Genomic DNA, 12455 nt, shown 5'->3' on the forward strand with positions numbered 1-12455 from the left:
TGTTGCTAATCTCGTGGAAAAATATTATTTTTGTCATGGAGGTCGCCTTCGAAAAACATCACGCTGTGCTTGGTCGCGTCTTAATGACGTCGACTTAGCGGACCGGCAGGGAGGCTGGCAGGCAGGCAGGCAAGATGTCGGCATCGTCTTTGCTGCATGGTCCGTCTGCTCTGCGTTTGACTGAAGGTTTCTTGTCGGTTCTGAAGGAGCAGCGTCCCGAGTATTTGCCCAGTTTACTAGATAGCTTCCGAGAGCATGGCGTCTTCCGCACGCAGGTAGGTTGAAGAACGCCCGCCTTCAACGACCGAACGTGTGCTATCTTCCTAGCTAGCAATCTGCTAACTTGCTCGCTTTTGTTGTTCACCTGGCACAAGAAAATCATGTTTCGTCGCATTAAGGGAACCCTTAAATTGAAAATCATAGGCCTAACGTGGACTGGGCTTATCGTTTTGATTTTTTTCAGAGGTGGAAGTGGGCATGAGTAATAGTATCATCCGTATGAATTGTAACGTGTAACAAAACTGATGTTGACAGGGCACCAGCGCTGCAGCCGGTCTGCTTGGGTTTAGCAACGCCAAGCTGGCTTCCAGTAAGACCAAGTAAGTTTCTTTCTCCGTATCAACATGTGTCAGAGATCCGCCTGGATCAGCAAGTCGTCTTTGTGTGCTTGTGTGCAGATTTGAGGGGCTGTGTCTCCTCGCCATGCTGGTTCAGGACAGTTCATGTGAGCTGTTCCAGCAACACTGTCTCTCCTGGCTTCGCTCGCTTCAGCAAGTCATACAGGTGACACTCAATGCTGCGCCTCTGTCAGCGTCGTCCACATCCGGGAGGATGTTTCCTCAAAGCCTGTTCTCCAGTCCCAGGCTCCCGTTCATACCATCCAGCTGGCCGTGACCATCTTGAAGGACTTGCTGCAATATTCGTCTCAGCTGGCAGAGCTGGCGCGGGAGGTGGGCCTCAACTGCGTCCTGGGCATCCTCACGTCACTGCTGGGCCTGAAGACAGAGGTGAGCCAAGAAAGCAAGATGGCACCCGATCAATGTGTACAGTCACCCCTAAAGGAAGAAAAAAAACATTTATAGATGTCATATGCTATGGTTGTTTGGTATTTTTATTTTGAGGTGTCTGATTGTAGTCTTCTTGTGATGTCAGTGTGAGCTAGCGGCCATGGAGGGAATGATGGCATGTATGACCTACTACCCCCGAGCGTGTGGATCCCTGCGGGTAACATCTTTCATTTGCTTGGTCGTCATTGTCCAATACTCAAGTTGCTAATTATTTCAGGACAAGCTGGGGGCCTACTTTCTTTCCAAAATGGACAGTTACAACAAGAAAAGCCAAGAGGTTTGTTCTCCCGCTCAGGCCGCCGCAGCTTCCGTTGGCGAGTCGCGTCACATTGTGTGTATGCGCGGTGTGTTCCCATCAGATGGCTTGTCAGTGCTTCGGTTGCCTCCCCTGTCTGGGCGGTCTGACAGACCGAGCGTCGGGCACTGGCCGAGCCGACCGATGGAGCGATCAGGTTCACTGCCTCGTGGCCACGGCCAATGTCGCGCTGTCTCAACTTTACCTCGGCTCCGAACTGGGTACGCGCTCACTCGCCGTGTCCGGGCCTCATTTTGCTCCTATTGAAATGTTGTTGTTGTGGGCCACCACAGACAGGACGGCGCAATACGAGGGTCCCGGGGTGGAGCTCGGCTTTCCTCATCTCGATCAATCGGATCCCTTGCTGCCGCTGCAGCTCCAGCGTAGATACACGGCCGTGTGTCTCGCGCTCAAGCACACGCTCAGGTATGTACAGGCACACCGAGTAAATGTGTTTTTGGTATCATAGACATACGAACCCTTTGTACGGGAACTTAAGGTCCAGCGTGTACGTTCAAATCCGTGTTTATGGCGGCAGAGTGTAAATGATGAACGGCGGCGGGTTCACTGTGCCAAAGTTGTGCAAATGGTGTGAACTTCTACAGGGTGGATCCGGCGTCGGCTGTGCGTCTGCCCGTCAGACCCATTCTCAATCTGGTGTGTCGAGCTCTCGCTATCAGCGCCAAGAGCATTGTGAGTATCCCGCGTGCCCGACACCAACACCGCACACACCACCCCACGGGTCATTTGCACTCGTTTTGTTTTTCGTACCAGAATTTAACAGGCGACGGCAGTGTGAGGCTGCTGCTCCTGCCTGCCATTCACACCAGCACACTGGACGTCTTAACTGCGCTCTTCACTGTGTAAGTTGCACGATACGCACCCGCCTAGTGAAAAAGCGCCCACGTACCTATCTGACCTAGTCTTGACTGCAGCGTGCGGAGCAGCATGGTGCAGTACGCCGCGGTCCTCCAGAGGCTCTTTTCTCAAACCTTGAGTGCGTGGACGCCTCCGCCTGAAAGTAACCCCGGGCAGCAGAGAGCCTACAGGTGAGTCACGCCAGACATCCTCAATGTGAACTGTGAGTCGCAATTCAATCCCGACATCTTTTAATCCCACAGCTCGGTGCGCGTGTCCGTGTACAGAAGCCTGGAAGCGTGGGTGCAGGTGGCCGGCGCGTCTGCCGGCATCCTCCAGGGGAGCCCCAGCCACACCGAGCTCCTTTTTTCCCACCTCCTCGGTGACATCACACCCGGGGCCGAGTCCGTCAAGGTCTTGTTGCATTTGTTTTTTGAGTGAGTGTACGACATTGCGAAACCCAGCCGTGTCCTTTTTCTTTGGCTCCCGCAGCTCCGAGCTGGCTTGTCGGCTGATGCGGTTCCCGGTGGCAAACCGGGCCCTCGCAGGACCAAACCGTTGGTCATGGCTGATGCGGTTGGGCCCTCCCTTCAGAAGAAAGGCGACATTTTGGCCAACCAGGATACCTGCCTTTCAGCTCTCAGGGGTGAGCTACTGAAAAAATGCTCTCACCCTCTTTCAAAATGACGGCCTATTTGAATTCTTTTCTTCTCCCGCTAAGCTTTAAGACAAATCATACTGACCAGCGGAACCCTCCTAAAGGATGACCTTCACAAGGTAAAAACAAACCGACAATGGTGCACTTATCGTTCAGCTTCAATTTGCGTTGTAAACGCGCGAAGGTTGTCATTATTTGACGCTGTGTATTTTGTGCCATAGCGTCTCCACGAGGTTTTGCTGCCGCTGTGTGTGCGCTTGCAGCAGCAGCAGTCCAGCTGCAACGGCACTTCCGAGTCTGCAGGGGGCGTCAGCGGGCAGTATGGCGGCGTCCTCACTCGGCGGGAACTTTACAGGTACACTACGCATGTACAGGAAACACTCGGTTGGGCTGTGTCTAGAAAAGTACGCTTACACGTTTACTTTCAAACGACCCTCCCACGGCAGGTGATTGGGAAAATATGTGATACGGAGAAACCATATTTCAGAGAAAAAAAAATGATTATAGTTGCACCTCTCAAATGCTTGAAACACATTTAAACTGTTTAAAAACAACAACCTTCAATTAATTAGAAACCATTTTCAAATATTTTTCATTTATCAGTCTCTGCCTCACACTCCAAATTTACTTAGATCCATCTATCTATCAAAGTTGGAGCTTGGCAGTTTTTTGATAAAAGCCTTCAAAAAACATTTTGTTTACTTTGCTTGTTTGCGTGTCATCGTCATGTGTTTGGACTCTCAGGTTGTTACTGGCTCTCATCCTGGTTCCGTCCCCGACGTGGCCTCCGCCTCTCACCTGCGCCGTGTCTATTCTCAGCAAAGGGCGCGCAGACCGCAACCTCAAGGTTGGAAGTGATGTCGTCATTGGTGTTGTCATGAAAAGCATACTCAGTGGGCTGTCCTCGCTCCCTTTCAGGTGTCCTCGTTCTGTAGCGAGGCGCTGACTATGTGTAACGCCCTGGTCCACCCGCGCGCTCCCTCCATCGCCATCCCCTTACCACCCCTCACACTGAAGTCCAGCCCTTCAGCTCCCGTCCTTGCGTCCTCTCAGGGCCCGACCCCCGGCCTGCCGTTACCCACCCTCCTTGGAGGCCCCGGCTCCTCGAGCCCCTTCCCCGCCGCCCGCCACTCGCTTGCTCTGCTGGGCTCTCTGGAGAACCACCTGTCTCTGGTTCCAGGCCACGCCTCAGGCGATGCCATTCTGTCCTCGCACGCGCACCACCAGCCAGAGCCGGCCAATTTGGGCCCCCCGGAGGGGCAGAGACCTGTTTTTGTGCGCTATGACAAAGAGGAAGCCGAGGACGTGGAGATCTCGCTGGCCAGCGACTCTGACGACAGCGTGGTCATCGTTCCTCCGGGGATGCTCGCGACAGAGACACGCGAGCCCGTCGAGAACGCGGCCCCGCCACCGAACCCGGCCGCCGCCACGCCCGTGGCCGGTGCCGCCGAGCCCGTAGCGGTGGCTCCAGCTGTGACGGATGGGGTTTCCCTCCCTGATGACCTGGCCACCTCTTCCGCCTCGCCTCTTCCCGCCGCTGCTGTGAACTCCTTCGTTCCCCACACCTCCTCGGTGGTCTCTCTCGTTCCGCCGGTTGGCGAGGGGGAGACGGCGGCCGTCAGACCTCAGCTCCAGCAGATGCTGATGCAGCCCTCGACCCCCGGAGCCCTGGGGCTGCCCCTCCAAATGCACCAGCTGCAGAACCAACTGGCCCCCCCTCAGGCAAGGCTGCCCGCCGACTCCAACAACGAAGACTCGGGCGTCATCAACATCAACAGCACGGACGATGAGGACGAAGAGGAAGACATGGAGGATGACGAAGAGTTGGAGGAAGATGAGGACGAGGAGGAGGAAGTCAGCGATTTCCCTGAGGGCGAGTTTTATGAGGGCGAGGAGTTTGACGAGTTTGATGAGGAAGGGGAAGAGCTGGAGGAGGAGGAGGAAGATGAGGAGGATGAGGAGGACGAGGAAGAAGACGAGGGGGGTGAAGATGGCACGATGCCTTTGTTAGAGGGAGCGGAGGACAAAGCGAACGTGGGCGGCATTGAGGAGGAGAAGGTGCCTTGTGCAGAAGTCATGCTGCCCGCCTCAAGCACCGATGGAGAAACCGTGGGAGGCATCCAGGAGATCCAGCTCAGCAGAGCTGACGTCGCCGACGAGCGTGCCCCAGTGCAGGAGGTGGAGAGCATTGGAGTCCTGGAGGGGGCCAGAGAGGACGAGGAGGAGGAGAGTGAGAGGATGGACGACCCCACCATGCCTCAGATCCTGTGCGTGACCGGAGGCGGTGCGCCAGAGGAGAGGGAAGAGCCGGTCGAGGACGAGACAACGGAAGCGGCCTCCTTTCGACACGAGCCACCTGTCGCAGAGTTTCAACCGCCGCTGCAGGTAGGCAAAAACAAGGTGGTGCATCAACACAGGACCTAACCTGGGCTGCCACTACTACTAGCACTAATAGATTTAACTCTCAATAGAACACACAAAGAATGATCCCAAAACACTTTTGCTGTTTCGAACGCAACTGAAATTATCTTTCAAAATATGTAGATGCTTTACAGTTGTTTTGATTTTGGAATAATGCGAGCGAACGACATGTAGAGCTTGTCTCTCAATTGAGATGTTTCACTTCAGCATGTTTCCCTGACTCCAGTTACTGTCCTACATAAATGGGCAGGACTTTGACAGGTCAAAATAGAAACTCAACAATAAGACAATAGAAAATGTCTGCGTGTGTTCTCACTGCATTATAAGGAATGATTGGACTTTCCAGCAGGAAGCTTTGTTGGCCCCCACGCAGGAAGCGAGCACCGGTGACGACCAGCCGCCTGTCCTTCAAAACGAACTCATGGCGGCTCCTCCCGATAGCGGCAGCCCACTGCCTTCGGAACCTGCCGCCTTGTCAGGCCCTGAAGAGTGCCCCCAGGAGGAAGAAAAGGCCAAAGACACGGAAGCACGTGAAGCGGCTGAGACGAAAGGAGTTAAGCGCAAAAGAGACAACGAGCACGATGACGAAGAGGCGGGACCAAGCACTGATGAGAAAAAGGTAAACAATACCCTATTTCCACCATTAGATTTCAGTTTGATTTGAGTTGAGAGCAAAAGAACAAATGCAAATCATTAAGCAGGAAAAATGACAAACTGGTAGTTTTTTCCTTTACCTTGTACCGATGCTGGGAAGGGCGCCCATGAGGGTTGAAAAAATCATTTACCCACCAAAGGTCACAATCTTTGAAGGCTGGTCGTTGACACAGGCATTACTGAACACTGGCTGCATTTTGTTTCTCTCAGAAGCAAGACGACTCCATCGCCGCCATGTTGGCCGATTTTGTCCCCTGCCCACCTGACGACGACGAGGTTGCAGCCTCCAGGTCAAACGCCTGACGAAAGAGGGCTCGCCGTGGTTGTTTTTGCAGTTTTGCATCATTTGTTTTGTTTCACACAAACCTCAGTTGGACAATGAGACATTTCATTGACTGTCTATCAAACTAAAGTAGTGAAGCCTTATGTGTGTAGTGTGCTCCCATTTGTGACTTTCTTGAGTTCAAGCTACTTTTGGGTTCTCTCGTCACGTCATGTGCTTTGATACAAAAGAATAAAAGCATTGAAAAAAATGACTGTCGATATATTTGGCCTTATTTCCATGCAATATGTACAGCCTAGGGTAATTTTCTAGTTTTCAAAGAAGGAAAAAGCGCACAAAAACTGTCCCAAGATGGCGCTGACGTATGCGTATGACGGCCGGCCCACTCTGGTTTACTTCCGGATTCAGAGTGCAGTGGGCATGTCATGGACCAATGTCCAGCGAGCTTACTTTTTCTTGATTGTCTGCTTTCAGCGTTCACGGAAAGTCGACTGTCTACAGGTAGGATGAACCGAAGACACGTCTCAAGCCAATTCCAAGTTAATTTGTTATTTTGGTTTGGTTAAATGTGATCTTTACAATCACAATTCAAACAACACGAAAGTAAATAATGTGTGTATGAAGTGCTATATTCGAAAAGGGACAGAAATAAGCATTGCCAAACAAACTACAGTTCATATCTCTTGTTTGAATATGCAAATGTTTGTTTTTATTTAATTTGGCTGTCGTTAGACTTTGCTGTTTGGAGTTGAATATCCGTATATAATCCTCATGTCATCGTTTTGACGTGAAAACGGACGGACAGGCAGACCTTGAACTCTGCTCTGAACACTTGAATGCCAAACGGCGACTAATCTGACTTCTGCCAGGTCACTGACTTACTATTAAAAATAAGTAACACGAGAAGGCTATTTCTGTAGAGATTCTGTGGGATTGCTAAGGAGCTGGCACTATACTGAAATGCCATTAAAATGCTGTTTTGAAGCGGTGAAAAGTATCAATTGAATATGGAAGGAACGTGACCAAAGAAAGTCCACCCTGTATTTAATTGGAAAGTTTGAAGACGATGCAGCAACGAGTGGCTGACCTCCCGAGCGGGCCTCTGGACGTCTACAGACAAAAAGCTTCTTTCCCATGGAAGGACATGCTTGTGCTTCTGGAAGGAGAAGACGAGATGGCATTGAAGGTATGACGAGATGGCTCATGATCTTCTTCTGAGGTCACGCTTCTTGTTGTGTTGTGCCGTAGCAACGAGTCTTCACGGCGTTGGAGAACGATCCACTTTTCTCCAGGACGCCGGGTGAAGACCTGCCCATGGCGAAAATGCGGGAACTCACCTTCCTCAGGTGCAAGGTGGACTGTACATTTATTTTGCACACATTGTCAGCGTAAACTCAAAGATCCATTTGGTCTGGAAACATGCAGGGTGAAGAAGCTGTTCTGCTATGACTTCCTGACCAATGACGAGGCCATGGCCAACCCGTGGTTGACGGTGGTCCTCAACAACTGCTTGGGAATGTATGATTGGTCCTTGTCGGCCAAGTACTTCCTCAGCAAAGGCGTGAGTGCGTTTTATGAGAAAACAACTTTTCCGGACTAGTTTTGAGATGCTGTCTGTTGTGTTAAATGTCACCTGTTGTTGTTGTGTCTCAGATGTTTGCAAGGACGGTCGCCAGCAGCGGCTCAGTGCGACATCGCAAGTTTGTGGACGACGCTGACGACATGACGGTAAGCGGCATGCTCATCTCCGTGTCACGTCAAACGCACGCCCTCTGTCTGTACCACGCTCGTTATGCCCCGTTTTCCCGGAGGCGTTCGGATGCTTTGCGCTGACCGAGCTGAGTCACGGCAGCAACACCAGAGCCATGAGGACCACCGCCACCTACCAGCCATCCACACAGGTTGGAAAACTCTCGCCGTTGTTGCTAGTAGCCAAGAGCCTGTTGTTCCCGAACGTGGCCAAAAGGTCCTCCGGGACGGGTTGTCTTGCAGGAGTTTGTCATCAACTCTCCAGATTTCGAGGCAGCCAAGTTTTGGGTGGGCAACCTTGGGAAGACGGCCACTCACGCACTGGTGTTGGCGCAGCTCTACACGGCAGACGGAGCCTGCCATGGTCTGCACTCCTTCGTAGTCCCGGTACGCTGACTCGCCTTGAGCTTTCGCTCTATAAGGTGCTTGAGTGCCAATGTAAGCGAGTGTTGAATACAGGTGAGAGATCCCAAGACGCTGCTGGCGCTTCCTGGCGTTCTCGTTGGCGATATGGGCAAGAAGCTGGGCCAGAACGGACTGGATAATGGGTACACTCGCAATGTCTGGAATTAAACCTTGCATTTTGTTCATTATAGACACACGCAATAATTAATCCATGAATCGACGACTATCAAAAGTTTGGTCACATTTGTCATTGATTTGCTTGTGTGAATGAGTAAGTGGACGATTGCGGACGTCAATGACTGACTCGGTGTGAATGACCATGCGCAGGTTTGCTCTATTCCACAATGTGAGGATCCCGCGGGAAAATCTCCTAAATAAGACCGGCGATGTGACTCCCTCCGGCACTTATGTGACCCCTTACCGGGTAAATGCCGTCCTACTCCCGATCCGCTATGGATGATGCCGCGGCCAACGCGTTTGTGCTTGTGAAGGACCCCGACAAGCGTTTCGGGGCGTCCCTGGGCGCCCTGTCGGGAGGCCGGGTGTCCATCGCCAGGATGGCCCTGGTCAACCTCAAGCTAGCGCTGACAGTGGCGGTCCGCTTCTCCGCCACCAGGAGGCAGTTCGGGCCCAAGGACGAACAGGAGCTTCCCGTGCTGGAGTACCAGTTGCAGGTAAGGGCCAAGGCTCTAAAATACGCACAATGGTCTCAGTGTTTTCTGAGCAGTAAACAGGTGACTGTATATTTGGTATTTTAAGTAACTATTTAACACAATTTGCAAGCTAATGCTTTGCATTGTGGTTTTAGAAGCAAAGGATTTTTTTAACACAATCATTGGTGCCAAACATCACATAACACTCCCACGCATATGTTGTTTGTCCTCTACAAAAAAATAATAACTTCACATGATGCAGTATTTTACTGAATCACTCATCGAAGAAGACATTGCTGCAAATTTTTGAAATGACTGCACTCTACTGTACTGTATTGCCTCCTGGTAGCCCGAGCGTAAATACCATTGGTCCAAGGATTGAGGCTTGACTCACTCCGTTGCGGAACGATTGATGAAGAAGCTACTTTCAGTCAGCTATGACCTAAAAAAAAAAAAACAACAAAAAAACTCCAGACTGAACCTTTAACCCAATCCAGTGCTCCAGGCAAGAAAACAAAATATTGTGATCTACTGTGTAAAATGCTGCACCGAGATCTACCAAATGAGCGACACGCACTCCACCTTCTCACAATACAACCGGCTATATGGGTCACGGTATTATGGATGTAATTCCCAGCGCAGTCAAGACTTTCCATCTTTTGTGTCTTTCCAGCAATGGCGTCTGATTCCGTATCTGGCGGCAGCGTACGCTCTGGAGCGCTTCTCCAAATCCCTCTTCGGTAACTTCGTGGAGTTTAGCCTGGGGCAAATAATGAAGGATCACTCGGACACACAGGTGCGTTCATCTGCTGTCATTGTCCACCATCAAACATCTTGCAAGCACAGTGCGTGCCGTTGGAACTCTGCCATTGAGTTGATGATGTGTGTGTGTGTGTGTGTGTGTGTGTGTGTGTGTGTGTGTCTGTCAGGCTGAGCTGGGCCGAGAGCTCCACGCGCTGGCCTGCTCCGGCAAGCCCTTGGCCTCGTGGATGGCTCAGCGCGGGATCCAGGAGTGCCGCGAGGCTTGCGGAGGTCACGGTTACCTAGCCAGTGAGTATTTTAAGCCTCGTGGACGGTGCCCACGTATGGAACACGCCACCCTCACACTTCCCCCTGCTTTGCTGGCCTCCGCAGTGAACCGCCTGGGCAACCTGCGCGATGACAACGACCCCAACTGCACGTATGAGGGAGACAACAACGTGTTACTGCAGCAAACCAGCAACTACCTGATGGCGTGGATGGACGCCAAGCGATGCGGTCAGTCCTCAGCCTTTAACAATAAGACAAGCCGAGGGGCTGCCGTCTGCAACCCACTCAGCGTGGGTCCACAATACCCAAATTTTGGTTCAGACGACCCGCAACTGTTCTTGAGCCAGTGTTGACGCTGAGTATGCTTTCAGACGGCGTGCCGATCCGGTCCCCTCTTCACACCGTGGACTTCCTGGACCATTTCCACAAGATCAGAGATGGCAGCTTCACGGCACGCACGCTCGAAGACTGCATGGACTCTGCAGGTAGTTTTCTTCGTTCTGCGGGATCCAAATGCGACGTGGCTTCATTGCTGGATGGCTTCCCTGTCAGTGGCGTTGGCGGCCTACAAGTGGCTGGTGTGCTACCTACTGGAGGAGAGCCACGGGCGGCTGCAGCAGCTCCGGACTTTGGGCCAAGACGACTTTGAGGCCCGGAACAATAGCCAGGCAGGAGACAGACAGCCTTTTTCCTTCTGCACCGCAGTTCTTGATTTCAGTCATGGTGGCCACTTTTCTCAAAACAATTTTGCAATAGTAGTCACAACATTCAAGACATTTGGGGCCAATTTCACATTTTCCAAGTCAGTGAACCAGCCAACAAAAATCTTCAGCCTCACTTTTGTTTACATCACAAATGAGTTGAGATTTAAGAGATCTCCCGCATTCCATATTTGATTCAGTTTCCAATTATTCAGCTCATTGCGGCCATTTTGGGAAGTATTTGGCATTTCAGTTCATCGCTGGCTCAAATGTCACTCTTGTATTTTCTAATCTTGCTGAGTGAGCAAATATGGCTGCAGTGTGTTAAGCGGTGTCCGTCGGTCCGTTTGTCCGTCCAGGTTTACTACTGCCGTGACCTGGCCTTGGCCTACATTGAACACTGCTGTCTCCAGAGGTTCCACGACTGGACTCGAGACGACGACACGCCCAGCCAGTTGCGAGCGGTCCTCGGGAAGCTTTGTGCGCTTTATGGACTGTGGAGCCTCAGCAGCCACATGGCCACGCTGTACCAAGGTGCGCCTACGCACACACTTGACGTCGCACTTTCTCCAGGATATTCAAACAACAGTCACAAATCAGCCGCACAATGGAGAGCACAAAGTAAACTGGCAAAAGGAGCAATTAAAGAGTAGAAAAACAACAAAGTTGCCACAACAAAAAAACCTGAATAGATATTTATGGGCATTACATCCCCCCCCCCCCCCTAAATTATCAATAGTAAGTCATTGTGTGCTTGTGTGCAGGTGCTTACCTGAGCGGAAGGGAGCCAGCCCATTTGATCCAGACGGCCATTCTTACCCTCTGCACGCAGGTCTCACACAATCCATCGTGATTGATCATGATGATGATGTTGATGACGATATGTAAAACTGTAGAATTAGGCTGCTGTAAAAGTCGAGTAAATTCAAGTTGTTTGCAGCTGAAGGACGACGCGGTAGCGCTGGTGGATGCGATGGCTCCCCCGGACTTCATTCTCAACTCCCCAATCGGGAACGCTGATGGACAGGCAAGTTCTTCGTCACGTGCACTATTCACACAGTACTCAGGACACACAACTTCAATAAGTCCAATTGAAAATTTACTATCAATGACATACAACACAAAAATGATATTTCATTTTTTTTTAACCTCCGCCAGTGGCAAAGAAAGCCCGTTAAGTGATGCAAATTGTTTGTCCCCCGCGACCACAGCTCTACAAGAACCTTTGGTCCACGGTGATGCAGGGCAACCAAGCTCTGGAACGCCCGTCCTGGTGGAAAGAGTTCTGTGCCGACAAGCCCGCCGTGGGGTCTCTGCGGCCCAAGCTCTAGACAGCAAACGCCAGGCGAGCGTACTCGCGGCACACACTCGCTTCATTTTCTTTTTTGCCTTTGCTTCCATACTACTCTACTCCCCACAAAAAAAAAAAATCTGTTTCCCAAATGGACAAAGTCCTCTTTGCAATGTGACCAAAAACCGAAAAGACTCATGACACTGCTCTCTTCATCTGGGAATTTCAAATAAAACTAAAATTGATCAAATATACATACGTATATGTAGTATATTATACATATGTGTGTGTGTTTATATAGAGAGACGATTAGAACTTATTAATTAGTGCCTTACCAATAAAATACCAACTTGATCAATTCCGTATTTTGGATATTGTGTTCTTAATGCTC

General features: G+C 51.1%; 2 protein-coding genes across 4 annotated transcripts; both read left to right on the plus strand.

The window, feature by feature from the left end:
• The first annotated feature begins 65 nt into the window (after positions 1-65).
• pelp1 (proline, glutamate and leucine rich protein 1) lies at positions 66-6379 on the plus strand. Of its 2 annotated transcripts, none has more exons than XM_088374146.1 (19): positions 66-275; positions 535-599; positions 678-783; positions 858-1007; positions 1153-1224; positions 1285-1344; positions 1427-1583; positions 1656-1788; positions 1968-2055; positions 2137-2225; positions 2298-2411; positions 2484-2634; positions 2713-2866; positions 2942-2997; positions 3100-3233; positions 3623-3725; positions 3797-5263; positions 5649-5918; positions 6164-6379. In XM_088374146.1, the coding sequence occupies exons 1-19, from the start codon at positions 135-137 to the stop codon at positions 6254-6256; spliced, it is 3603 nt and encodes a 1200-aa protein (XP_088230272.1). In that variant the 5' UTR covers positions 66-134; the 3' UTR covers positions 6257-6379. The 2 variants fall into 2 exon arrangements, with proteins under 2 accessions (XP_088230272.1, XP_088230264.1); XM_088374138.1 differs by having other exon boundaries at positions 67-275; positions 5646-5918.
• Positions 6380-6586: 207 nt separating this feature from the next.
• acox3 (acyl-CoA oxidase 3, pristanoyl) lies at positions 6587-12429 on the plus strand. Of its 2 annotated transcripts, none has more exons than XM_088374292.1 (19): positions 6587-6737; positions 7293-7422; positions 7485-7582; positions 7662-7797; positions 7890-7964; positions 8048-8137; positions 8229-8372; positions 8445-8533; positions 8718-8814; positions 8882-9064; positions 9717-9839; positions 9973-10093; positions 10178-10300; positions 10444-10557; positions 10625-10740; positions 11133-11307; positions 11538-11605; positions 11714-11800; positions 11985-12429. In XM_088374292.1, the coding sequence occupies exons 2-19, from the start codon at positions 7303-7305 to the stop codon at positions 12102-12104; spliced, it is 2079 nt and encodes a 692-aa protein (XP_088230418.1). In that variant the 5' UTR covers positions 6587-6737; positions 7293-7302; the 3' UTR covers positions 12105-12429. The 2 variants fall into 2 exon arrangements, with proteins under 2 accessions (XP_088230418.1, XP_088230427.1); XM_088374301.1 differs by having other exon boundaries at positions 6601-6737; positions 7222-7422.
• The last annotated feature ends 26 nt before the right edge of the window (positions 12430-12455 follow it).

This window comes from Syngnathus floridae, chromosome 1, assembly GCF_059516105.1.
Source record: "Syngnathus floridae isolate MCC-2025c chromosome 1, RoL_Sflo_1.0, whole genome shotgun sequence".
In the NCBI taxonomy this organism is placed as follows: Eukaryota; Metazoa; Chordata; class Actinopteri; order Syngnathiformes; family Syngnathidae; genus Syngnathus; species Syngnathus floridae.